At 55.8% G+C, this 27,778-nt stretch overlaps 2 protein-coding genes across 6 annotated transcripts in view; one reads left to right on the top strand and one right to left on the bottom strand.

Moving 5' to 3' along the window:
• Positions 1–1,064: 1,064 nt before the first annotated feature.
• On the bottom strand, positions 1,065–27,584 carry LOC116958152 (uncharacterized). 5 transcript variants are annotated; one of them, XM_076055910.1, is made up of 5 exons: positions 27,365–27,584; positions 26,617–27,197; positions 19,210–19,569; positions 11,289–11,451; positions 1,065–5,308 (listed from the first exon to the last, which is right to left on the bottom strand). In XM_076055910.1, the coding sequence occupies exons 2-5, from the start codon at positions 26,741–26,743 to the stop codon at positions 5,254–5,256; spliced, it is 705 nt and encodes a 234-aa protein (XP_075912025.1). In that variant the 5' UTR covers positions 26,744–27,197; positions 27,365–27,584; the 3' UTR covers positions 1,065–5,253. The 5 variants fall into 5 exon arrangements, 4 of the variants coding, with proteins under 4 accessions (XP_075912025.1, XP_075912026.1, XP_075912024.1 ...); XM_076055911.1 differs by having other exon boundaries at positions 19,210–19,566; XR_012930620.1 differs by lacking the exons at positions 19,210–19,569; positions 26,617–27,197; positions 27,365–27,584 and adding an exon at positions 15,695–17,030 and having other exon boundaries at positions 1,065–5,113; positions 5,185–5,308.
• LOC142907005 (uncharacterized) overlaps positions 20,080–27,778 on the top strand; it is a 45,418-nt gene continuing 37,719 nt past the window's right edge. Inside the window, exon 1 of the mRNA XM_076055906.1 lies at positions 20,080–20,180. The gene's annotated coding sequence lies outside the window, so the exon portion shown is untranslated. The remainder of the gene's footprint in view (positions 20,181–27,778) is intronic.

Below are 27,778 nucleotides of genomic sequence, written 5' to 3'. Positions count from 1 at the left end.
ACATCACCATCACTACCAACATCACTATCACCATCACTACCACCACCATCACTACCACCACCATCACCATCACTACCACCACCATCACTACCAACATCACCATCACTACCACCACCATCACTACCAACATCACCATCACTACCACCACCATCACTACCACCACCATCACTACCAACACCACCATCACTACCAACATCACCATCACTACCAACACCATGACTACCAACATCACTACCACCACCATCACTACCAACATCACCATCACTACCACCACCATCACTACCAACATCACCATCACTACCAACATCACCATCACTACCACCACCATCACTACCACCATCACTACCAACATCACCATCACTACCACCACCACCATCACTACCACCACCATCACTACCACCACCATCACTACCACCATCACCATCACTACCAACATCACCATCACTACCACCAACATCACCATCACCACCATCACTACCAACATCACCATCACTACCAACACCATCACTACCAACATCACTATCACCACCATCACTACCAACATCACAATCACTACCACCACCATCACTACCACCACCATCACTACCACCATCACCATCACTACCAACATCACCATCACTACCACCACCATCACTACCACCACCATCACTACCACCATCACCACCAACATCACCATCACTACCACCACCATCACTACCAACATCACCATCACTACCACCATCACCACCACCATCACCACCACCATCACTACCACCATCACTACCAACATCACCATCACTACCACCACTACCAACATCGCTACCTGACCTACGTTCAGCAGGCCTCGTCAGGGTCTGGGATCGAACCCACGGCCTCCTGCGAGAAGGGAACCCCCCTAGCGTGACCCCCTACCCCTCTCACCTTACCCCCCTCCCCCCTCACCTACCCCCCTCCCCCCCTCACCTACCCCCCTCCCCTACCCACCTCACCTACCCCCTCCCCCCTCACCTACCCCCCTCCCCTACCCCCTCACCTACCCCCCAACATCCCAGACCCCCCCCACAGCGTGGAGCCACAACACCGTACCGAGTCTCATTATTATTTATTAATCGTGACCATTAACAACTTGATATCATTAACAATTTAATATCACCATCATTACAACGCTTACGTGTCTTCAATTTAAAGTGTACCACTCACAATTAGGGTCAATTAATGAAATACAATCGATAAGAGAAAAGTTCGATCCGCAAAGTATGGAGGCGTCGTGAAATGTCGCGTGGTGGTGGAGGCTGGCGGAGCCGACAGCGGAGCAACAGCGCACCCTGGCGGGTGGTCATCGGTAACACCACTCACACTCACCACACCTACACATACACACACCTACACACACTCACACCTACACACACACACTCCTACACATACACCTACACTCACCTACACACACTCACACACTCTCACCTACACACACTACACACACTCACCTACACATACACTCTCTCACACACCTACACCTACACACACTCTCACTCACACCTACACACACCTACACACTCTCACCTACACACACTCACCTACACTCACTCACACCTACTCACCTACACACACTAACACCCACACACCTACTCACACCTACTCACCCACCAACCCACTCACTTTACCAACCTACTCACCCATCCACGAACCTACTCAACCCACCTCACCAACCCATCCGCTCACCCACTAACCATTGGGTGTGGTTAGCGCTAGGCTGCTAACCCCACAGATTCCCACACAACTACACACACCTACACACACCTACACACTCACACCTACACACACTCACACCCACTCACACCTACTCACCCACCAACCCACCCCACCAACCCACTCACTTTACCAACCGACTCACCCATCCACGAATCTACTCACCCACCTCGCCAACCCATCCGCTCACCCACTAACCATTGGGTGTGGTTAGCGCTAGGCTGCTAACCCCACAGATTCCCACACAACTACACACACTCACACACCTACACACACCCATTCACACCTACACACTCACACCTACACACACTCACACCCATTCACACACCCTCACACCTACACACACTCACACCTACTCACCCACCAACCCACCCCACCAACCCACTCACTTTACCAACCGACTCACCCATCCACGAATCTACTCACCCACCTCACCAACCCATCCGCTTACCCACTAACCATTGGGTGTGGTTAGCGCTGGGCTGCTAACCCCACAGATTCCCACACAACGGCCACCAATTCCACCACTCGGAGACAGTAGCGATTATCTGAACCAGTACCTGGCCCTCCCCTCGGTCGACTCGGCCTCAAATGAGTACCTGGTGTCGCAGTGTAGCGTAGTAAACATCGCTGGCACTGGGGAGACAAAGGCGGCCGGGCGTGGTGGTGCTGGCCACCCACCCCCTCTGTGTGCCACAGTGCCGGTAGCCTTCAAAGGCGCTGCTGCTGCTGCTACTAACAGCACTTGCCCCTGCAGCCTGTTAGAGGCTACACGGGGGAGCTTTGTCTTTGAATGAGTGGGTGGGTGAGCGATGGTGAGTGCTGGTGAGCGATGGTGAGTGTTGGTGAGTGTTGGTGAGTGTTGGTGAGTATATGGTGCGAGTCCGGAAAAAACAACCCCGACCTCCTCATTGGTGCCGGAAGGCAACGCTGTGGTGAGCAGCGGTGCCATTGGGGGAGGGCCAATTCCGATTGGCCATTCCCCTCATGGCGAGCCACCACAGCCGCCAAAAGGGGGGCTCTGGACAGGTGCGAGGGGCTGGTAACCCCCCCCCCACACCTTCAATCCAAGTACCACAAAACCACAAAATAAAAATCTAAGCTTGTGCCGATGGCCCCGGGGGGACAGGCGTCTATGACGTCTCCTGGCCAAACCCCAATTGGCGGAGCCAGGAGATTGAATCTCTACCCTCGGGGCTCCTCCAGAAACAACGAAAAGCCACTACGGGTGGCCACGTGGAATGTTCGAACGATCACTGCGAAGGAGAGGCTGCCACTCCTCTGTCGGGAGCTGGACCGGTACCGCCTGGATCTCTGTGGCATTCAGGAGGTCCGGTGGACCGGTTCTGGCTCCTGCCACCATGAGGGGTGGACAGTCCTCTACTCGAGGCAGGAGACCGCCAAATAACAGGGAGTGGCTCTTCTTCTGAACAAAAGAATGAAGGGGGCGTGGGAGCGTGGCGGTGAGGTGTGGGAAGCTGTAAGCCCCAGGCTACTTTGGGCTAACCTTACCATCAACCGGAGGCGAGGAATGGTGGTCATGATTACTTATGCCCCCACCGAAGACGAACATCCGTGGAGGGATGCAGGCAAGGCCGATGAGTCAGATGCCTTCTATGACCTCCTGTCACAGATGCTGGCTAAAGTGGCCCTTCGGGATAGAGTCATCTTGTTGGGTGACTTCAATGCCCGAGTTGGTCATGATGCTGGAACCTGGTCTGGAGTGATTGGAAGGCATCGGCGCATCTACACAACATCATGGATGTATGCCGGGTCCAAGCAAGAACATCTGCTGGATTACATAGTGACAGAACAGCGGATGCAGGCCCATGTCCTTGACACCAGGACCTACCGTGGAGCTGATCTGCCCACTGACCATCGACTAGTCATCTGTAAGAAGCGCCTGCCATTCTTCCACTCCGGTGGTGGGTGTACACCCAGTACCAGGTTCAAACTCAGTGGCATGGTCTCAGCTAGCTGATGAAAGTTGCAAGCGAGAATTGATCGCTTGCGGCTGGGGTTGGCATCGTCTCCCACTCCTCCTGATGTTGACGGGAAATAGGCGAGGTTTAGGACTGTGACTCATGCAGCTGCATTGGCTGCTTTGGGTACGCGGTCCAGAGCTTCCCAGAGACCCTGACTGACAGAGGAGGTGTTCAGGCTGGCTGAGAAAAAGCGACAGGCCCATTCTCATTGTCTACAGCATCCCACGTCAGAGAATGAAAAGGCTTACCACATCATTCGCTCAGAGGTTAGCAGAGCCGCGAGGCGGTGCAAGGATGGGTGGGGGTCGCGGGTTTCTGAGGAGATCGAATCTGCCTCAGTGGCCCGTGATCACAAATCGCTATTTAACTCCATCAAAAAAGTAACCTGCAGCGTCACACCTAATTACCATAATTAGGGGAAAAAACGGTGATCCAATCTCTGACCCCCAGGAACAGGTTTGCAGATTTGCTGAGCATTTCTCTGAGGTCCTGGGGGAGGGAAAATCCCTCAGCCAGGAAAACATCGTGGCACAAAGTGAGGGTGACCCTGCTGAGGCTGCGGTGCCTCAAATATTGGAGGAAGTCACCCCCTGTGAGTGGCTGGCTGAGGTGCCATCCGTTGACGAAGTACTGAAGGCGATCCAGAGTCTGAGACCAGGAAAGGCACCAGGACCTCCCAAGCGAAATGCTGAGGGAGGGTGGCGTTTGTGCACAGACTGCCCTTCATGACATCACAACAACAGTCTGGACCACTGGACGGGTTCCACAGGATTGGAAGGATGCCCTGGTGGTCCCCCTCTTTAAGGGGGACCGCACAGACTGTAACAACTACAGGGGCATCTCACTCCAGAGTGTGCCGGGAAAGGTCCTGGCAAGGATTATTCAACATCGCCTTGCCGGGCACGCTGAGGAGAGGCTTGCGGAGGCCCCAATGCGGTTTCAGGAAAGGGCGGTCCTGCACAGATGCCATATTTTCTGTCCGTCTGCTACAGCAGAGGTGTAGGGAATTCCAACAAGGCCTACATCTCTGCTTTATTGACCTGGTCAAGGCCTATGATACCATCAGTAGGCCTGGGCTCTGGGTCGTTCTTCGTGCTTTTGGAGTCCCTGACTCTCTGCTCACGATCATTAAGGACCTTCATGATGGTGAGCGCCGGTGGCTAAATCACAGCAGGTTGGCACAGTAGGGGGCACAGGTGGTGCATCAGCCAGTCATCTCAGTCAGTCGACCCGTGGCACCTGCTGGGTCTGCCCCATGACCTCCTGCCAGCGGGCGTTCGACACTTCACGTGGCCTCAAGGTGCACATGGCCTGGCACAAGCGTCGTGGTGACGTCACCGCCACTTAGTGGCGAACGGCGGTTGTTGTGATGGTGTAAATTATAGTGTGAGTGCTGGTGAGTGCTGGTGAGTGCTGGTGAGTGCTGGTGAGTGATGGTGAGTGCTTGGTGAGTGATGGTGAGTGCTGGTGAGTGATGGTGAGTGCTGGTGAGTGATGGTGAGTGATGGTGAGTGATGGGCGAGTGCTTTGGAGTCCTTGCTGCTCATTTTTTCTCCTTCTTGGACCACTCCTCCCACCCTCCAGGGAAGTGGACGGCACTGCACACACACAGACACAGACACGCACACACACAGACACACACAGACACACACACAAGACACACACAGACACACACAAGACACACACAGACACACAAGACACACACAGACACACACAGACACACAGACACACACAGACACACACACACAGACACACACAAGACACACAGACACACACAGACACACACACACACACACAGACACACACACACAGACACACACAAGACACACAGACACACACAGACACACACAGACACACACACACACAGACACACATAGACACACACACACATACCCGCAACCCACACAAAGACACACACACACAGACACACACCCACAACCCACACACACCCACGACCCACACAAAGACACACACACACACACCCACAACCCACACACAGACACACACACACCCACAGACACACACACAAAGACACACACACACACCCACAACCCACACACAGACAAAGACACACACACACCCACAGACACACACCCACAGACACACACACACAGACACACACACACCCGCAACCCACACACACCCCCACACACAATAAGACACACACACAGATACACACACACACACACACCCACAACCCACACACAGACACACACAGACACACACACACACCCACACACAGACACACACACACCCACAGACACACACAAAGGTCCCCCGGTTAGCATGTAACAGACTGTAGGGGAAAGTGCTGTTGGCGCCTGTGAAGGCTACCGGCACTGTGGCCACACACAGAGGGGGTGGGTGGCCAGCACCACGCCCGGCCGCCTTTGTCTCTCCCCAGTGTCACACACTCACCCACCCACTGACCCACTCACTGGCCCACTCACCGACCCACTCACCAACCCACTTACCGACCCACCAACCCACTCACTGACCCACTCACCCACCCACTCACCGACCCACTCACTTACTCACCAACCCACTCACTGACCCACTCACCAACCCACTTACTGACCCAATCACCGATCCACTCACTGACCCACCAACCCACTCACTGACCCACTCACTGACCCACTCACTGACCCACTCACTGACCCAATCACCGACCCACTCACCGACCCACTCACTGGCCCACTCACCAACCCACTTACTGACGCACTTACTGGCCCACTCACCGACCCACTCACCGACCCACTCACCGACCCACTCACTTACTCACTAACCCACTCACTGACCAACCCACTTACTGGCCCACTCACCGACCCACTCACCGACCCACTCACCGACCCACTCACTTACTCACTAACCCACTCACTGACCAACCCACTTACTGGCCCACTCACCGACCCACTCACCGACCCACTCACTTACTCACTAACTCACTCACTGACCAACCCACTTACTGACCCACTTACTGACCCAATCACCGACCCACTCACTGACCCACTCACCCACCCACTCACTTACTCACCAATCCACTGACTGACCAACTCACTGACCCAATCACCGACCCACTCACTGACCCACCCACCCACTCACCCACCCACTCACTCACTTACTCACCAACCCACTCACTGACCTACTCACCCATTCACCCACCCACTCACCCACCCACTCAAAGACAAAGATCCCCCGTGCAGCCTGTAACAGACTGTTGGGGCAAGTGCTGTTAGCGAGCAGCGCCTATGAAGGCTACCGGCACTGTGCCACACGCAGAGGGGGTGGGTGGCCAGCCCCACGCCCGGCCGCCTTTGTCTCTCCTCAGTGCTAGCGGTGTTCACTACACCACACCGGCTGAGTCGACCTAGGGGAGGCCCACTGTGTGTCTGTGTGTCTCTCACTGCGTGTCTCTCACTGTGTGTCTCACTGTGTGTCTCTCACTGTGTGTCTCTCACTGTGTGTCTCTCACTGTGTGTCTGTGCGTGTCTCACTGTGTGTCTCTCACTGTGTGTCTCTCACTGTGCGTCTGTGCGTCTCTCACTGTGCGTCTCTCACTGTGTGTCTGTGTGTCTCTCACTGTGTGTCTCTCACTGTGTGTCTCTCACTGTGTGTCTGTGTGTCACTCACTGTGTGTCTCTCACTGTGTGTCACTCACTGTGTGTCACTCACTGTGTGTGTCACTGTGTGTCACTCACTGTGTGTGTCACTGTGTGTCTCTCACTGTGTGTCTCTCACTGTGTGTCTCTCACTGTGAGTCTCTCACTGTGTGTCACTCACTGTGTGTCTCTCACTGTGTCTCTCACCGCGTGTCTCTCACCGCGTGTCTCTCACTGTGTGTGTCTCACTGTGTGTCTCTCACTGTGTGTCTCTCATTGTGTCTCTCACTGTGTCTCTCACTGTGTGTCTCTCACTGTGTGTCTCTCACTGTGTGTCTCACTGTGTCTCACTGTGTGTCTCACTGTGTCTCACTGTGTGTCTCTCACTGTGTGTCTCTCACTGTGTGTCTCTCACTGTGTCTCTCACTGTGCATCTGTGCGTCTCTCACTGTGTGTCTGTGTGTCTCTCACTGTGTGTCTCTTACTGTGAGTCTCTCACTGTGTGTCTCTCACTGCGAGTCTCTCACTGTATGTCTCTCACTGTGTGTCTCTCACTGTGAGTCTCTCACTGTGTGTCTCTCACTGTGTGTCTCTCACTGTGTGTCTCACTGTGTGTCACTGTGTGTCTCTCACTGTGTGTCTCTCACTGTGTGTCTCTCACTGTGCATCTGTGCGTCTCTCACTGTGTGTCTGTGTCTCTCACTGTGTCTCTCACTGTGTGTCTCTTACTGTGAGTCTCTCACTGTGTGTCTCTCACTGCGAGTCTCTCACTGTGTGTCTCTCACTGTGTGTCTCTCACTGTGTGTCTCTCACTGTGAGTCTCTCACTGTGTGTCTCTCACTGTGTGTCTCTCACTGTGAGTCTCTCACTGTGTGTCTCTCACTGTGTCTCTCTCACTGTGTGTCTCACTGTGTGTCACTCACTGTGTGTCTCTCACTGTGAGTCTGTGTGTCTCTCACTGTGTGTGTCTCTCACTGTGTGTCTCACTGTGTGTCTCTCACTGTGTCTCTCACTGTGTCTCTCACTGTGTCTCTCACTGTGTGTCTCACTGTGTGTCACTCACTGTGTGTCTCTCACTGTGAGTCTGTGTGTCTCTCACTGTGTGTGTCTCTCACTGTGTGTCTCTCACTGTGTGTCTCTCACTGTGTGTCTCTCACTGTGTGTCTCACTGTGTGTCTCACTGTGTGTCTCACTGTGTCTCTCACTGTGCGTCCCTCACTGTGTGTCTCACTGTGTGTGTCTCACTGTGTGTCTCTCACTGTGTGTCTCTCACTGTGTGTCTCGCTGTGTGTCACTGTGTCACTCACTGTGTCACTCACTGTGTGTCACTCACTGTGTGTGTGTCTGTGTGTCACTGTGTGTCACTCACTGTGTGTCTCTCACTGTGTGTCTCTCAATGTGTGTCTCTCACTGTGTGTCACTCACTGTGTGTGTGTCTCACTGTGTCTCTCACTGTGTCTCTCACTGTGTGTCTGTGTGTCTCACTGTGTCTCTCACTGTGCGTCTCTCACTGTGTGTCTCTCACTGTGTGTCTGTGTGTCTCTCACTGTGTCTCTCACTGTGTGTCACTCACTGTGTGTCTCTCACTGTGTGTCACTCACTGTGTGTCTCTCACTGTGTGTCTCTCACTGTGTGTCTCTCACTGTGTCTCTCACTGTGTGTCTGTGTGTCTCTCACTGTGTGTCTCTCACTGTGTGTCTCTCACTGTGTGTCTCTCACTGTGTGTCTCTCACTGTGTGTCACTGTGTGTCTCTCACTGTGTATCTCTCACTGTGTGTCTCTCACTGTGTGTCTCTCACTGTGTGTCTCTCACTGTGTGTCTCTCACTGTGTGTCACTCACTATGTGTCTCACTGTGTGTCTCTCACTGCGAGTCTCTCACTGTGAGTCTCTCAATGTGTGTCTCTCACTGTGCGTCTCTCACTGTGTGTCTCTCACTGTGTGTCTCTCACTGTGTGTCTCTCACCGTGTGTCTCTCACTGTGTGTCTCTCACTGTGTCTCTCACTGTGTGTCTCTCACTGTGTGTCTCACTGTGTGTCTCTCACTGTGTGTCTCTCACTGTGTGTCTCACTGTGTGTCTCTCACTGTGTGTCTCTCACTGTGTCTCTCACTGTGTGTCTGTGTGTCTCTCACTGTGTGTCTCTCACTGTGTGTCTCTCACTGTGTCTCTCACTGTGTGTCTCTCACTGTGTGTCTCTCACTGTGTGTCACTGTGTGTCTCTCACTGTGTGTCTCTCACTGTGTGTCTCTCACTGTGTGTCTCTCACTGTGTGTCTCTCACTGTGTGTCTCTCACTGTGTGTCTCTCACTGTGTGTCTCTCACTGTGTGTCACTGTGTGTCTCACTGTGTGTCTCTCACTGTGTCTCTCACTGTGTATCTCTCACTGTGTGTCTCTCACTGTGTGTCTCTCACTGTGTGTCTCTCACTGTGTGTCACTCACTATGTGTCTCACTGTGTGTCTCTCACTGTGTATCTCTCACTGTGTGTCTCTCACTGTGTGTGTCACTGTGTGTCTCTCACTGTGTGTCTCTCACTGTGTGTCTCTCACTGTGTGTCTCTCACTGTGTGTCACTCACTGTGTGTCTCTCACTGTGTGTCTCTCACTGTGTGTCACTGTGTGTCTCTCACTGTGTGTCTCTCACTGTGTGTCTCTCACTGTGTGTCACTCACTGTGTGTCTCTCACTGTGTGTCTCTCACTGTGTGTCTCTCACTGTGTGTCACTGTGTGTCTCTCACTGTGTATCTCTCACTGTGTGTCTCTCACTGTGTGTCTCTCACTGTGTGTCTGTGTGTCTCTCACTGTGTGTCTCTCACTGTGTGTCACTCACTATGTGTCTCACTGTGTGTCTCTCACTGTGTATCTCTCACTGTGTGTCTCTCACTGTGTCTCTCACTGTGTGTCTCTCACTGTGTGTCTCTCACTGTGTGTCTCACTGTGTGTCTCTCACTGTGTCTCTCACTGTGTGTCTCTCACTGTGTGTCACTCACTGTGTGTCTCACTGTGTCACTCACTGTGTGTCTCTCACTGTGTGTCTCTCACTGTGTGTCTCTCACTGTGTGTCTCTCACTGTGTGTCTCTCACTGTGTGTCTCTCACTGTGTGTCACTCACTGTGTGTCTCTCACTGTGTGTCTCTCACTGTGTCTCTCACTGTGTGTCTCTCACTGTGTGTCACTGTGTGTCTCACTGTGTCTCTCACTGTGTGTCTCTCACTGTGTGTGTCTCACTGTGTATCTCTCACTGTGTGTGTCTCACTGTGTGTCTCTCACTGTGTCTCTCACTGTGTGTCTGTGCGTCTCTCACTGTGTGTCTCTCACTGTGTGTCTCTCACTGTGTGTCTCCGTGTCTCTCACTGTGTGTCTCACTGTGTGTCTGTGTGTCTCTCACTGTGTGTCTCTCACTGTGTGTCTCCGTGTCTCTCACTGTGTGTCTCTCACTGTGTGTCTCTCACTGTGTGTCTCTCACTGTGTGTCACTCACTGTGTGTCTCTCACTGTGTGTCTCTCACTGTGTCTCTCACTGTGTCTCTCGCTGTGTGTCACTCACTGTGTGTCTCACTGTGTGTCTCTCACTGTGCGTCTCTCACTGTGTGTCTCACTGTGTGTCTCTCACTGTGCGTCTCTCACTGTGTGTCTCTCACTGTGTGTCTCACTGTGTGTCTCTCACTGTGTGTCTCTCACTGTGTCTCACTGTGTGTCTCTCACTGTGTGTCTCACTGTGTCTCTCACCGTGTGTCACTCACCGTGTGTCACTGTGTCACTCACTGTGTGTCACTCACTGTGTGTCTCACTGTGTGTCTGTGTGTCTCTCACCGTGTGTCTCTCACTGTGTCTCTCACTGTGTGTCTCACTGTGTGTCTCACTGTGTCTCTCACTGTGTGTCACTCACTGTGTGTCACTCACTGTGTCTCTCACTGCGTGTCTCCGTGTCTCTCACTGTGTGTCTCCGTGTCTCTCACTGCGTGTCTCCGTGTCTCTCACCGCGAGTACCCTAGCCGTGTGGCCGTGGTGAGGGCGTGGAGGCTCCGCACTCCGGCTAGACATGAGAACACCAGGCTCTCACCGCAGCGCGACGGTGGCGCTCGCGAGTAGCGGCGCTCAAACTCACTCGCAGGCAGGCGCAGGGACTCCTCCAGCTGCAGCACTGAGACACACGGAGACACACGGAGACTCACGGAGACACACGGAGACACACGGAGAGACAGAGACACAGGGAGACACACGGAGACACACGGAGACTCAGGGAGACACACGGAGACACAGGGAGACACACTGAGACACAGGGAGACACAGGGAGACACACGGAGACACACGGAGAGACACGGAGACACACGGAGACACACGGAGAGACAGAGACACAGGGAGACACACGGAGACACACGGAGACTCACGGAGACACACGGAGACACAGGGAGAGACACAGAGACACAGGGAGAGACACAGAGACACACAGAGACACAGGGAGACACAGGGAGACACACTGAGACACACAGAGACAGAGACTCCTCCAGCTGCAGCACTGAGACACACGGAGACACACGGAGACACAGAGACACAGGGAGACACACGGAGACACACGGAGACACACGGAGAGACACAGAGACACACGGAGACTCAGAGACACACGGAGACACACGGAGACACAGGGAGACACACTGAGACACAGGGAGACACAGGGAGACACACGGAGACACACGGAGAGACACGGAGACACACGGAGAGACACAGAGACACAGGGAGACACAGAGACACACGGAGACACACGGAAACTCAGAGAGACACACAGAGACACACGGAGACACACGGAGACAAAGAGACACACGGAGAGACACAGAGACACAGGGAGACACACGGAGACACACAGAGACACAGAGACACAGGGAGACACACGGAGACTCACGGAGACACACGGAGACACACGGAGAGACACAGGGAGACACACGGAGACACACGGAGAGACACAGAGACACAGAGACACACAGAGACACACAGAGACACACGGAGACTCACGGAGACACACAGAGACACACGGAGACTCACGGAGACACACGGAGACACACGGAGACACACGGAGACACAAAGACACAGGGAGACACACTGAGACACACGGAGACACAGAGACACACGGAGACACACAGAGACACAGGGAGACACACTGAGACACAGGGAGACACAGAGACACACTGAGACACACGGAGACAGGGACTCCTCCAGCTGCAGCACTGAGATACACGGAGACACACGGAGACTCAGAGACACAGGGAGACACACGGAGTGACGCGGAGACACACGGAGACTCACGGAGACACACGGAGACACGGAGACTCACGGAGACTCACGGAGACACAGGGAGACACACGGAGAGACGCGGAGACACACGGAGACTCACGGAGACACACGGAGACACACGGAGAGACACAGAGACACAGGGAGACACAGAGACACACGGAGACACACGGAGAGACACAGAGACTCACGGAGAGACACAGAGACACACAGAGAGACACAGAGACACACGGAGACACACGGAGAGACACGGAGACTCACGGAGACACACGGAGAGACACAGAGACACAGAGACAGAGACTCCTCCAGCTGCAGCACTGAGACACACGGAGACACACGGAGACTCAGGGAGACACACGGAGACACACAGAGAGACACAGGGAGACACACGGAGACACACGGAGAGACACAGAGAGACACAGGGAGACACACGGAGACACACGGAGACACAGAGACAGGGACTCCTCCAGCTGCAGCACTGAGACACACGGAGACACACGGAGAGACACAGAGACACAGGGAGACACACTGAGACACACGGAGACACACGGAGAGACACAGAGAGACACGGAGACACACTGAGACACACGGAGACACACGGAGACACACGGAGACTCAGGAAGACACACGGAGACACACAGAGAGACACAGGGAGACACACGGAGACACACAGAGAGACACAGGGAGACACACGGAGACACACGGAGAGACACAGAGACACAGGGAGACACACGGAGACACAGGGAGACACAGAGACACACGGAGACACACGGAGAGACACAGAGACACAGGGAGACACACGGAGACACACGGAGAGACACACGGAGACTCAGAGACACACGGAGACACAGGGAGACACACGGAGACACACGGAGAGACACGGAGACACACAGAGACAGGGACTCCTCCAGCTGCAGCACTGAGACACACGGAGACACACGGAGAGACACAGAGACACACGGAGAGACACAGAGACACACAGAGAGACACAGAGACACACGGAGACACACGGAGAGACACGGAGACTCACGGAGACACAGGGAGACACACGGAGACACACGGAGACACACGGAGACTCAGAGACACACGGAGACACACAGAGACACAGGGAGAGACACAGAGACACAGGAAGACACACAGAGACACAGAGACACACGGAGAGACACAGAGACACACGGAGAGACACAGAGACACAGGGAGACACACTGAGACACAGGGAGACACAGAGACACACGGAGACACACGGAGAGACACAGAGACACAGGGAGACACACTGAGATACAGGGAGACACAGAGACACACGGAGAGACACAGAGACACACGGAGAGACACGGAGACACACTGAGACACAGGGAGACACACAGAGACACACAGAGACACACGGAGAGACACAGAGACACAGGGAGACACACTGAGACACACGGAGACACACGGAGACACACAGAGACACAGGGAGACACAGAGACACACGGAGAGACACAGAGACAGAGACTCCTCCAGCTGCAGCACTGAGACACACAGAGACACAGAGACACACGGAGACACACGGAGACACACGGAGACTCACGGAGAGACACAGAGACACAGGGAGACACACGGAGACACAGGGAGACACACAGAGACACACGGAGAGACACAGAGACTCCTCCAGCTGCAGCACTGAGACACAGAGACACACGGAGACACACGGAGACTCACGGAGAGACACGGAGACACACGGAGACACAGGGAGACACACAGAGAGACACAGGGAGACACACGGAGACACACGGAGACTCACGGAGACACAGGGAGACACACAGAGACACACAGAGACACAGGGAGACACACGGAGACACAGAGACAGAGACTCCTCCAGTTGCAGCACTGAGACACACGGAGACACACGGAGACACACGGAGACACAGGGAGACACACAGAGAGACACAGGGAGACACACGGAGAGACACGGAGACACACGGAGACACAGGGAGAGACACAGAGACACACGGAGACACGGAGAGACACAGGGAGACACACGGAGACACGGAGACACACGGAGAGACAGAGACACACGGAGAGACAGAGACACACGGAGACACACGGAGAGACACAGGGAGACACACGGAGACACGGAGACTCACGGAGACACACGGAGACACAGGGAGACACACGGAGACACACGGATACACAGAGAGACACATGGAGACACACGGAGACACACGGAGACACACGGAGACTCACGGAGACACAGAGACACACGGAGACTCACGGAGACACAGGGAGATACACAGAGACACACAGAGACACAGGGAGACACACGGAGACACACGGAGAGACACAGAGACTCCTCCAGCTGCAGCACTGAGACACACAGAGACACACGGAGACACACGGAGACTGTTTCTGTGCGAGTCTCTCTCTGTGTGAGTCTCTGTGCGAGTCTCTCTCTGTGCGAGTCTCTCTCTGTGTGAGTCTCTGTCTGTGTGAGTCTCTGTCTGTGTGAGTCTCTGTCTGTCTGTGTGAGTCTCTGTCTCTCTGTGTGAGCCTCTCTCTGTGTGGGTCTCTGTCTGTGTGAGTCTCTGTCTGAGTCTCTGTCTGTGTGATTCTCTGTCTGTGTGGGTCTCTGTCTGTGTGAGTCTCTGTCTGTGTGAGACTCTCTCTGTGTGAGTCTCTCTCTGTGTGGGTCTCCGTCTGTGTGAGTCTCTGTCTGTGTGAGTCTCTGTCTGTGTGAGTCTCTGTCTGTGTGAGTCTCTGTCTCTCTGTGTGAGTCTCTGTGTGAGTGTCTGTCTGTGTGAGTCTCTGTGTGAGTCTCTGTCTGTGTGTGCGAGTCTCTGTGAGTCTCTGTCTGTGTGTGTGAGTCTCTGTGAGTCTCTGTCTGTGTGTGAGTCTCTGTCTGTGTGAGTCTCTCTCTGTGTGGGTCTCTCTCTCTGTGTGAGTCTCTGTCTGTGTGAGTCTCTGTGTGAGTCTCTGTGTGAGTCTCTGTCTCTATCTGTATGAGTCTCTGTCTCTCTCTGTCTCTGTCTCTGTCTGTGCGAGTCTCTGTCTCTCTGTGCGAGTCTCTGTCTCTGTGAGTCTCTGTGTGCGCGAGTCTCCGCGTCCCTCCCCTGCCTCCCGCTCACAGGGAATGTTGATGGCCCCGGGTAGCCCCCCGTACTCCCGGATCTCCCAGGGCTCGCGGACGTCCACCACGTAGGCCTCTGTCTGTGTGAGTCTCTGTCTGTGTGAGTCTCTGTCTGTGTGAGTCTCTGTCTGTGTGAGTCTCTGTCTGTGTGAGTCTCTGTCTGTGTGAGTCTCTGTCTGTGTGAGTCTCTGTCTGTGTGAGTCTCTGTCTGTGTGAGTCTCTGTCTGTGTGAGTCTCTGTCTGTGTGAGTCTCTGTCTGTGTGAGTCTCTGTCTGTGTGAGTCTCTGTCTGTGTGAGTCTCTGTCTGTGTGAGTCTCTGTCTGTGTGAGTCTCTGTCTGTGTGAGTCTCTGTGAGTCTCTGTCTGTGTGAGTCTCTGTCTGTGTGAGTCTCTGTCTCTCTGTGTGAGTCTCTGTCTGTGTGAGTCTCTGTCTGTGTGAGTCTCTGTCTGTGTGAGTCTCTGTCTGTGTGAGTCTCTGTCTGTGTGAGTCTCTGTCTGAGTCTCTGTCTCTCTGTGTGAGTCTCTGTCTGTGTGAGTCTCTGTCTGTGTGAGTCTCTGTCTGTGTGAGTCTCTGTCTGTGTGAGTCTCTGTCTGTGTGAGTCTCTGTCTGTGTGGGTCTCTGTCTGTGTGAGTCTCTGTCTCTCTGTGTGAGTCTCTGTCTCTCTGTGTGAGTCTCTGTCTCTCTGTGTGAGCCTCTCTCTGTGTGAGTCTCTGTCTGTGTGAGTCTCTGTCTGTGTGAGTCTCTGTCTGTGTGAGTCTCTGTCTGTGTGAGTCTCTGTCTGTGTGAGTCTCTGTCTGTGTGAGTCTCTGTCTGTGTGAGTCTCTGTCTGTGTGAGTCTCTGTCTGTGTGAGTCTCTGTCTGTGTGAGTCTCTGTCTGTGTGAGTCTCTGTCTGTGTGAGTCTCTGTCTGTGCGAGTCTCTGTCTGTGCGAGTCTCTGTCTGTGTGAGTCTCTGTGAGTCTCTGTCTGTGCGAGTCTCCGCGTCCCTCCCCTGCCTTCCGCTCACAGGGAATGTTGTGTGAGTCTCTCTCTGTGTGAGTCTCTGTCTCTGTCTCTGCGAGTCTCTGTGTGAGTCTCTGTCTGTGTGAGTCTCTGTCTGTGCGAGTCTCTGTCTCTCTGTCTCTGTGTGTGTGAGTCTCTGTCTGTGTGAGTCTCTGTCTGTCTCTCTGTGTGAGTCTCTGTCTGTGTGAGTCATTGTCTCTGTCTCTCTGTGTGAGTCTCTGTCTGTGTGAGTCTCTGTCTCTCTGTGTGAGTCTCTGTCTGTGCGAGACTCTGTCTGTGTGAGTCTCTGTCTGTGTGAGTCTCTGTGAGTCTCTGTCTGTGTGAGTCTCTGTCTGTGTGAGTCTCTCTCTGTCTCTGTCTGTGTGAGTCTCTGTCTGTGCGAGTCTCTGTGTGAGTCTCTGTCTGTGTGAGTCTCTGTCTGTGTGAGTCTCTGTGTGAGTCTCTGTCTGTCTCTCTGTGTGAGTCTCTGTCTGTGTGAGTCTCCGCGTCCCTCCCCTGCCTCCCGCTCACAGGGAATGTTGATGGCCCCGGGTAGCCCCCCGTACTCCCGGATCTCCCAGGGCTCGCGGACGTCCACCACGTAGGCCTCTGTCTGTGTGAGTCTCTGTCTCTGTGAGTCTCTGTCTGTGTGAGTCTCTCTCTGTGTGAGTCTCTCTCTGTGTGAGTCTCTGTCTCTCTGTGTGAGTCTCCGCGTCCCTCCCCTGCCTCCCGCTCACAGGGAATGTTGATGGCCCCGGGTAGCCCCCCGTACTCCCGGATCTCCCAGGGCTCGCGGACGTCCACCACGTAGTCCTCTGTCTGTGTGAGTCTCTGTCTGTGTGAGTCTCTGTCTGTGTGAGTCTCTGTCTGTGTGAGTCTCTCTCTGTGTGAGTCTCTGTCTGTGTGAGTCTCTGTCTGTGTGAGTCTCTGTCTGTGTGAGTCTCTGTCTGTGTGAGTCTCTGTCTGCGTGAGTCTCTGTCTGTGTGAGTCTCTGTCTGTGTTAGAGTCTCTGTCTGTGTGAGTCTCCGCGTCCCTCCCCTGCCTCCCGCTCACAGGGAATGTTGATGGCCCCGGGTAGCCCCCCGTACTCCCGGATCTCCCAGGGCTCGCGGACGTCCACCACGTAGGCCTCTGTCTGTGTGAGTCTCTGTCTGTGTGAGTCTCTGTCTGTGTGAGTCTCTGTCTGTGTGAGTCTCTGTCTGTGTGAGTCTCTCTCTGTGTGAGTCTCTGTCTCTCTGTGTGAGTCTCCGCGTCCCTCCCCTGCCTCCCGCTCACAGGGAATGTTGATGGCCCCGGGTAGCCCCCCGTACTCCCGGATCTCCCAGGGCTCGCGGACGTCCACCACGTAGTCCTCTGTCTGTGTGAGTCTCTGTCTGTGTGAGTCTCTGTCTGTGTGAGTCTCTGTCTGTGTGAGTCTCTCTCTGTGTGAGTCTCTGTCTGTGTGAGTCTCTGTCTGTGTGAGTCTCTGTCTGTGTGAGTCTCTGTCTGTGTGAGTCTCTGTCTGCGTGAGTCTCTGTCTGTGTGAGTCTCTGTCTGTGTTAGAGTCTCTGTCTGTGTGAGTCTCCGCGTCCCTCCCCTGCCTCCCGCTCACAGGGAATGTTGATGGCCCCGGGTAGCCCCCCGTACTCCCGGATCTCCCAGGGCTCGCGGACGTCCACCACGTAGGCCTCTGTCTGTGTGAGTCTCTGTCTGTGTGAGTCTCTGTCTGTGTGAGTCTCTGTCTGTGTGAGTCTCTCTCTGTGTGAGTCTCTGTCTCTCTGTGTGAGTCTCCGCGTCCCTCCCCTGCCTCCCGCTCACAGGGAATGTTGATGGCCCCGGGTAGCCCCCCGTACTCCCGGATCTCCCAGGGCTCGCGGACGTCCACCACGTAGGCCTCTGTCTGTGTGAGTCCTCTGTCTCTGTGAGTCTCTGTCTGTGTGAGTCTCTCTCTGTGTGAGTCTCTCTCTGTGTGAGTCTCTGTCTCTCTGTGTGAGTCTCCGCGTCCCTCCCCTGCCTCCCGCTCACAGGGAATGTTGATGGCCCCGGGTAGCCCCCCGTACTCCCGGATCTCCCAGGGCTCGCGGACGTCCACCACATAGTCCTCTGTCTGTGTGAGTCTCTGTCTGTGTGAGTCTCTGTCTGTGTGAGTCTCTGTCTGTGTGAGTCTCTGTCTGTGTGAGTCTCTCTCTGTGTGAGTCTCTGTCTGTGTGAGTCTCTGTCTGTGTGAGTCTCTCTCTGTGTGAGTCTCTCTCTGTGTGAGTCTCTGTCTCTCTGTGTGAGTCTCCGCGTCCCTCCCCTGCCTCCCGCTCACAGGGAATGTTGATGGCCCCGGGTAGCCCCCCGTACTCCCGGATCTCCCAGGGCTCGCGGACGTCCACCACATAGTCCTCTGTCTGTGTGAGTCTCTGTCTGTGTGAGTCTCTGTCTGTGTGAGTCTCTGTCTGTGTGAGTCTCTGTCTGTGTGAGTCTCTCTCTGTGTGAGTCTCTCTCTGTGTGAGTCTCTGTGAGTCTCTGTCTGTGTGAGTCTCCGCGTCCCTCCCCTGCCTCCCGCTCACAGGGAATGTTGATGGCCCCGGGTAGCCCCCCGTACTCCTGGATCTCCCAGGGCTCGCGGACGTCCACCACGTAGGCCTCGCCGGCGCGGAGCAGCTCACGAAGCTGCACAAACGTCACGCTGCGCTGCTCCAGCTTGGCGTCAACGCCACCACCAACGCCACCACCAACGCCACCACCAACGCCACCACCAACGCCACCACCAACGCCACCACCAACGCCACCACCAACGCCACCACCAACGCCACCACCAACGCCACCACCAACGCCACCACCAACGCCGTCAACGCCGCCGCCAGAGACGGAGCGGAGACCCCAGCGGCCCGGGAGGGGGGAGCAGAGCGCGGGGAGGGGGGACGCTGCTGGGGGGTGGGGGGGGGAGGGAGGGGGGGGAGAGAGAGGGGGGAGAGATGATGAGGAGGGAGGGAGGGGAGACGGGGGGAGATGGGGAGAGGGGGGAGAGATGATGAGGAGAGAGGGAGGGGAGATGGAGTAGGTGGGGGGGGAGAGAGGGAGATGGGGGGAAGATGGAGGGGAGATGGAGGTGGGGGGGTGGGAGATGGGGGGGAGATGATGAGGAGAGAGGGAGGGGAGAGGAGGGGAGAGCGGGAGGGGGGGAAGATGGAATGGGTGGGGGGAAGATGGAGGGGAAATGGAGTAGGTGGGGGGGTGGGAGATGGGGGTGAGATGATGAGGGAGGGAGGGAGGGGAGAGGAGGGGAGAGAGGGAGGGGGGGAGATGGAGTGGGTGGGGGGAAGATGGAGGAGAGATGGGGGGAGATGGAGGAGAGAGGGAGGGGAGGGGGAGGAAGATGGAGGGGAGAGTGGGGTGAGATGATGAGGAGAGATGGGGGGGAGATGAGGAAGGAGAGAGAGAGAGAGAGTTGGGGAGGGGAGAGATGGGCGAGCGGAAGGACAATCTGAGCACAACAACAACAAGCAGCCGCTCAAGACGTCGGCTTCAAACACAAATGGTGAGGACGTCCTTAAGGCGTCTGGGAACGCGACGAGAAGCGACGCCGTGCCTCCGGAAGCTTCCGGAAGCTTCCGGAGGCTTCCGGAGGCACGGCGTCGCCCCCGGGGGAGACGCTCGAGCTTCGTGAGGCCGGCAACATTCCGTTCGTTAAACCGCGTTTATTTATCCGTTCCCTTCGTCCGTTACACACGACAAGTCTCGTGTGTAAGAGCGGGTCAACATTTGTTGTTGATAACCACGCAGAGCCTGGCCCTAGCTGATGAGACACTGGGCGGGTTGGCGAGTGGGTGGGTGAGTGGGTGGGCGGGTGGGTTGGTTGGTGAGTGGGTTGGTGAGTGGGTGGGTTGGTTGGTGAGTGGGTGGGTTGGTGAGTGGGTGGGTGAGTGGGTGGGTTGGTTGGTGAGTGGGTGGGTTGGTGAGTGGGTGGGTTGGTGAGTGGGTGGGTGAGTGGGTAGGCAGGTGGGTGGGTTGGTGAGTGGGTGGGTGAGTGGGTGGGTTGGTTGGTGAGTGGGTGAGTGGGTTGGTGAGTGGGTAGGTGGGTGGGTTGGTTGGTGAGTGGGTGGGTGGGTTGGTGAGTGGGTGGGTGGGTTGGTGAGTGGGTGGGTGGGTTGGTGAGTGGGTGGGTGAGTGGGTGGGTTTGTGAGTGGGTAGGTGGGTGGGTTGGTGAGTGGGTGAATGAGTGGGTGGGTTGGTGAGTGGGTGGGTGAGTGGGTGGGTTGGTGAGTGGGTAGGTCAGTGAGTGAGTGGGTTGGTGGGTGAGTAGGTTAGTGGGTGGGTGAGTGGCTGAGTGAGTGGGTGGGTTGGTGAGTGGGTAGGTGAGTGGCTGAGTGAGTGGGTGGGTCGGTGAGTGGGTAGGTGGGTGGGTTGGTGGGTGGGTTGGTGAGTGGGTGGGTTGGTGAGTGGGTAGGTGGGTGGGTTGGTGAGTGGGTGGGTGAGTGGGTAGGTGGGTGGGTTGGTGAGTGGGTGGGTGAGTGGGTGGGTGAGTGGGTGGGTGAGTGGGTGGGTTGGTGAGTGGGTAGGTGGGTGGGTTGGTGAGTGGGTGGGTGAGTGGGTAGGTGGGTGGGTTGGTGAGTGGGTGGGTAGGTGGGTGGGTTGGTGAGTGGGTGGGTGAGTGGGTGGGTTGGTGAGTGGGTGGGTGAGTGGGTAGGTGGGTGGGTTGGTGAGTGGATGGGTGAGTGGGTGGGTTGGTGAGTGGGTGGGTGAGTTGGTGAGTGGGTTGGTGAGTGGGTTGGTGAGTGGGTGGGTGAGTGGGTGGGTTGGTGAGTTGGTAGGTGAGTGGGTGGGTGAGTGGGTTGGTGAATGGGTGGGTTTTGGAGTGGATGTGCTGGTGAGTGGGCGGGTGAGTGGGTGGGTGATTGGGTGGTTGGAATGTGAATCTGTGGGTGTGTTGGTATGTTAATGAGTGGGTGTGTTGGTATGTGAGCGAATAAGTGGGCGAGTGAACCCATGAGTGGGTAGGTGGGTGGCTGAGTAGGTTAGTGGGTGGGTGGCTTGGTAGGTTAGTGGGTGGGTGAGTGAATTGGTTAGTGGTGGATGTGTGAGGGTAGGTGAGTTGAGTGGGTGGGTAGGTGAGTGGGTAGGTAGGAAGGGTGAGTGGGAAGGTGGGTCAGTGGGTGGGAAGGTGAGTGGGTTGAAAGGGTGAGTGATTGAGTGGGTAGGTGGGTGAGTGGGTGGGTAGGTGAGTGAGTGGGTAGGTGGGTGAGTGGATAGGTGAGTTGAGTGGGTGGGTGTGAGGGGTGGGTGAGTAGGTGTATGAGTGGATGGGTGAGTGCGCGGGTGAGCAGGTGGGTGAGTAGGTTAGCGAGTGGGTGAGTGGGTAGGTGAGTTGAGTGGATAGGTGAGTTGAGTGGGTGGGTGTGAGGGGTGGGTGAGTAGGTGGATGAGTGGATGGGTGAGTGCGCGGGTGAGCAGGTGGGTGAGTAGGTTAGCGAGTGGGTGAGTGGGTACAAAGGGTGAGTGGGTAGGTGGGTCAATGGGTGGGTGAGTCTGTGAGTGGGTGAGTGAGTGGGTACGTTTGTGGGTGAGTTGAGTGGGTGGGTGTGGGTGTGCGTGAGTAGGTTAGTGTGGGTGTGTGTGTATGCAGGTATGTGTGTAGGTTAGTGTGTGTGGGTGTGCGGGTGGGTGTGTGGGTGTGCGGATGGGTGGGTGAGTGGGTAGGTGAGTAAGTGGGTAGGAAGGGTGATTGGGAAGGTGGGTCAGTGAGTGGGTAGATGAGTTGGTGGGTAAATTCGTCGGTGGGTGGGTGAGTGGGTGGGCGAGTGGGTGGGCGAGTGGGTGAGTAGGTAGGTGGGTGGGAGAGTTGAGTGGGTGAGTATGTGGGTGAGTAGGTGGGTGAGTAGGTGGGCGAGTGGGTGGGCGAGTAGATGGGCGAGTAGGTGGGCGAGTAGGTGGGCGAGTAGTTGGGTGAGTGGATGGTTAAGTAGGTGGGCGAGCAGGTGGGTGAGTAGGTGGGTGAGCAGGAGGGGCGAGTAGGTGGGTGAGTGAGTGGGTGGGTGAGTAGGTGGGCGAGTAGGTGGGTGAACAGGAGGGGCGAGTAGGTGGGTGAGTAGGTGGGTGAGTAGGTGGGTGAGCAGGTGGGTGAGTAGGTGGGCGAGCAGGTGGGTGAGTAGGTGGGTGAGTGAGTGGGTGGGCGAGTAGCTGGGTGAGTAGGTGGGTGAGCAGGAGGGGCGAGTAGGTGGGTGAGTAGGTGAGTGGGTGGGCGAGTGGATGAACGTCACAGATCAAGTGACATCGTTTGGCCATTGTGAGCGAGCAGTCACAAATTCACATTTCACCAACTTAGGAAACAGCTGCCACTGGGGGTGCCCCTAGGCGAGACCACACAGCAGCAGCAGTGACCATTACTACCCCTACTACTGGCAGCAGACTGACACAACACCACCATCACCACCATCACCACCACCACCATCACCACCACCCTCACCACCACCACCACCCTCACCATCAACACCACCATCACCACCACCACCCTCACCATCACCACCACCCTCACCATCAACACCACCATCAACACCACCACCACCCTCACCATCAACACCACCCTCACCATCAACACCACCCTCACCATCAACACCACCCTCACAATCACCACCACCACCACCCTCACCATCAACACCACCATCACAATCACCACCACCCTCACCATCAACACCACCACCCTCACCATCAACACCACCATCACCACCACCACCCTCACCATCACCACCACCCTTACCATCAACACCACCATCACCACCAACACCACCACCACCCTCACCATCAACACCACCCTCACAATCAACACCACCCTCACCATCACCACCACCACCACCCTCACCATCAACACCACCCTCACCATCAACACCCTCACCATCAACACCACCACCACCCTCACAATCACCACCACCCTCACAATCACCATCAACACCAACACCACCCTCACAATCACCACCACCCTCACCATCAACACCACCATCACCATCACCACCACCCTCACCATCAACACCACCCTCACCATCAACACCACCACCACCACCACCCTCACCATCAACACCACCCTCACCATCAACACCACCATCACAATCACCACCACCATCACCACCACCCTCACCATCAACACCACCATCACCATCACCACCACCCTCACCATCAACACCACCCTCACCATCAACACCACCCTCACCATCAACACCACCCTCACCATCAACACCACCACCCTCACAATCACCACCACCCTCACAATCACCACCACCCTCACCATCAACACCACCCTCACCATCAACACCACCCTCACAATCACCACCAACACCACCCTCACCACCAACACCCTCACCATCAACACCACCCTCACCATCACCACCACCACCCTCACAATCAACACCACCCTCACCATCAACACCACCCTCACCATCAAACCACCCTCACCATCAACACCACCCTCACCATCAACACCACCCTCACCATCACCACCACCCTCACAATCAACACCACCCTCACCATCAACACCACCATCACCACCACCCTCACCATCAACACCACCCTCACCATCAACACCACCACCACCACCATCAACACCACCCTCACCACCAACCACCACCCTCACCATCAACACCACCCTCACCACCAACACCCTCACCATCAACACCACCCTCACAATCACCATCACCACCACCCTCACAATCAACACCACCCTCACCATCAACACCACCCTCACCATCAACACCACCCTCACCATCACCACCACCCTCACAATCACCACCACCCTCACCATCAACATCACCATCACCACCACCCTTCACCATCAACACCACCACCACCACCATCAACACCACCCTCACCACCATCAACACCACCCTCACCACCAACCACCACCCTCACCATCAACACCACCCTCACCACCAACCACCACCCTCACCATCAACACCACCATCACAATCACCACCACCCTCACCATCAACACCATCACCCTCACCATCACCACCACCCTCACCACCAACCACCACCATCAGCACCACCATCACCACCAACCACCACCCTCACAATCACCACCACCCTCACCATCAACACCACCCTCACAATCACCATCACCACCACCCTCACAATCAACACCACCCTCACCATCAACACCACCCTCACCATCAACACCACCGTCACCATCACCCTCACCATCACCACCACCCTCACCATCAACACCACCCTCACCATCAACACCACCCTCACCACCAACCACCACCATCAGCACCACCATCACCACCAACCACCACCCTCACAATCACCACCACCCTCACCATCAACACCACCCTCACAATCACCACCACCCTCACCACCACCCTCACAATCACCACCACCCTCACAATCACCACCACCATCACCACCAACCACCACCCTCACAATCACCACCAACCACCACCCTCACCACCAACCACCACCCTCACAATCACCACCACCCTCACAATCACCACCACCCTCACCATCAACACCACCCTCACAATCACCACCACCCTCACAATCACCACCACCCTCACCATCAACACCACCCTCACAATCACCACCACCCTCACCATCAACACCACCCTCACAATCACCACCACCCTCACCATCAACACCACCATCACCACCAACCACCACCCTCACCACCAACCACCACAACCCCCACCACCCTCACCATCAACACCACCATCACCACCAACCACCACCCTCACCACCAACCACCACCCTCACCACCAACCACCACCCTCACAATCACCACCACCCTCACCATCAACACCACCATCACCACCAACCACCACCAACCACCACCCTCACCACCAACCACCACCACCCTCACCACCACCACCCTCACCATTACCACCACCCTCACCACCACCACCCTCACCACCAACCACCACCACCCTCACCACCACCACCCTCACCATTACCACCACCCTCACCACCACCACCCTCACCACCAACACCCTCACCACCACCTTCACCACCAACACCCTCACCACCACCATCATAATCACCACCACCACTACCACCACCCCCTTCACCACCTTCACTACCAACACCCTCACCACCACCCTCACCACAACCACCACCACTCTCACCAGCACCCTCACCACCAACACCCTCACCACCAACACCCTCACCACCAACACCCTCACCACTACCACCCTCACCACCACCACCCTCACCACCACCATCCTCACCACCACCATCCTCACCATCACCACCCTCACCACCAACACCCTCACCATCACCAACCTCACCATCACCACCCTCACCACCACGTTCATCATCCCCCTCACCACCACCACCCTCACCATCACCACCCTCACCATCACCACCCTCACCACCCTCACCACCACCCTCACCACCACCCTCACCACCACGTTCATCATCCCCCTCACCACCACCCTCACCACCACCACCCTCACCACCACCACCCTCACCACCACGTTCATCATCCCCCTCACCACTACCACCCTCACCACTACCACTCTCACCACCACCATCCTCACCACCACCACCCTCACCACCACCCTCACCACCACCACCCTCACCACCACCACCCTCACCACCACCACCCTCACCACCACCACCACCCCCACCACCACCACCCTCACCACCACCACCCTCACCACCACCACCCTCACCACCACCACCCTCACCACCACCACCCTCACCACCACCACCCTCACCACCACCACCCTCACCATCACCACCCTCACCATCACCACCCTCACCATCATCACCACCCTCACCATCATCACCACCCTCACCACCATCACCACCCTCACCACCACCACCCTCACCACCACGTTCATCATCCCCCTCACCACTACCACCCTCACCACCACCACCACCCTCACCACCACCACCACCACCCTCACCACCACCACCACCCTCACCACCACCACCACCACCCTCACCACCACGTTCATCATCCCCCCTCCCTCCACCTGCCCACTCACCCTTGCTGCTGTTGGTGAGGGACTTGGTGAGCAGCAGGCGGTGCCCGCTCCTCACCCCGGGACTCGGGGCAGCAGCAGCAGCAGCGGCGGTGCGGAGGAGGAGACGCGGGGCCATTCGGCACAGCATGGCGACAGTGGTGGTGGTGAATAAGGTGGTGGTGGTGGTGATGTAGTGGTGGTGGTGATGTAGTGGTGTAGTGGTGGTGATGTAGTGGTGGTGGTGATGGTGGTGATGTAGTGGTGGTGGTGATGTAGTGGTGTAGTGGTGGTGGTGGTGATGTAGTGGTGTAGTGGTGGTGATGTAGTGGTGGTGGTGATGTGGTGGTGGTGATGTAGTGGTGTAGTGGTGGTGATGTAGTGGTGGTGGTGATGTGGTGGTGGTGATGTAGTGGTGTAGTGGTGGTGATGTAGTGGTGGTGGTGATGTGGTGGTGGTGATGTAGTGGTGTAGTGGTGGTGATGTAGTGGTGGTGCTGATTAGGGTGATGGTGATTAGGGTGGTGGTGATGTGGTGGTGGTGGTAGTGGTGGTGTAGTGGTGGTGGTGTGGTGACTAGGGTGGTGATGGTGCTGTAGCGCCAAGCTAAACAACACCAACAACACAAACAACACAAACAACACCAACAACAACACAAACAACAACACAAATAACATCAACCAGCGCTAAAACCGTCAATTGCCAAGTTAAACCACCGCGGCCGCGTCTGAGGTAAACATTTTAAAAAAAGGGAACCAAAAAAATAAACGAACCCGGAGTTGAACTTTCTCCGTTCAACAAAGTCGCCGGCTCGAGTAACTATTGGCGATATTTAATGGCAGCTAGTTTTGTTATTTACAAATTAAAAAAAAATTAAAAAAATTAAAAAAAATACGCCTTGACGAGAGGGGGTAAAAAAGTTACAGCGACCTTGTCACGTCGCTTGCACGCTCGCGTTTTATTGGCCCTGTGTTTACCGTTCCGGTAGATATCTTCCGGAAGAAGAAGATTCCGGCTTCTGATTTGGGTAGATATCTTCCGGAAGCGGGAAGAGTGAGTTTTGCTGTTCCTGGGAGACGTCTTCCGGAAGATGAAGATTGCGATTTAATTTGTGCGGTAGATATCTTCCTATTCCGGTAGACGGCTTCTGATTGCGTTTATTCCGGTAGACGTCTTCCGATTCAAGG

Source organism: Petromyzon marinus, chromosome 73 (assembly GCF_048934315.1).
Source record: "Petromyzon marinus isolate PM22_M1 ecotype Great Lakes invasive population chromosome 73, UKy_Petmar_22M1.pri1.0, whole genome shotgun sequence".
Lineage (NCBI taxonomy): Eukaryota > Metazoa > Chordata > Hyperoartia > Petromyzontiformes > Petromyzontidae > Petromyzon > Petromyzon marinus.
The sequence above is the reverse complement of the archived record's forward strand: the minus strand, read 5'-3'. Positions and strand labels throughout refer to the sequence as shown.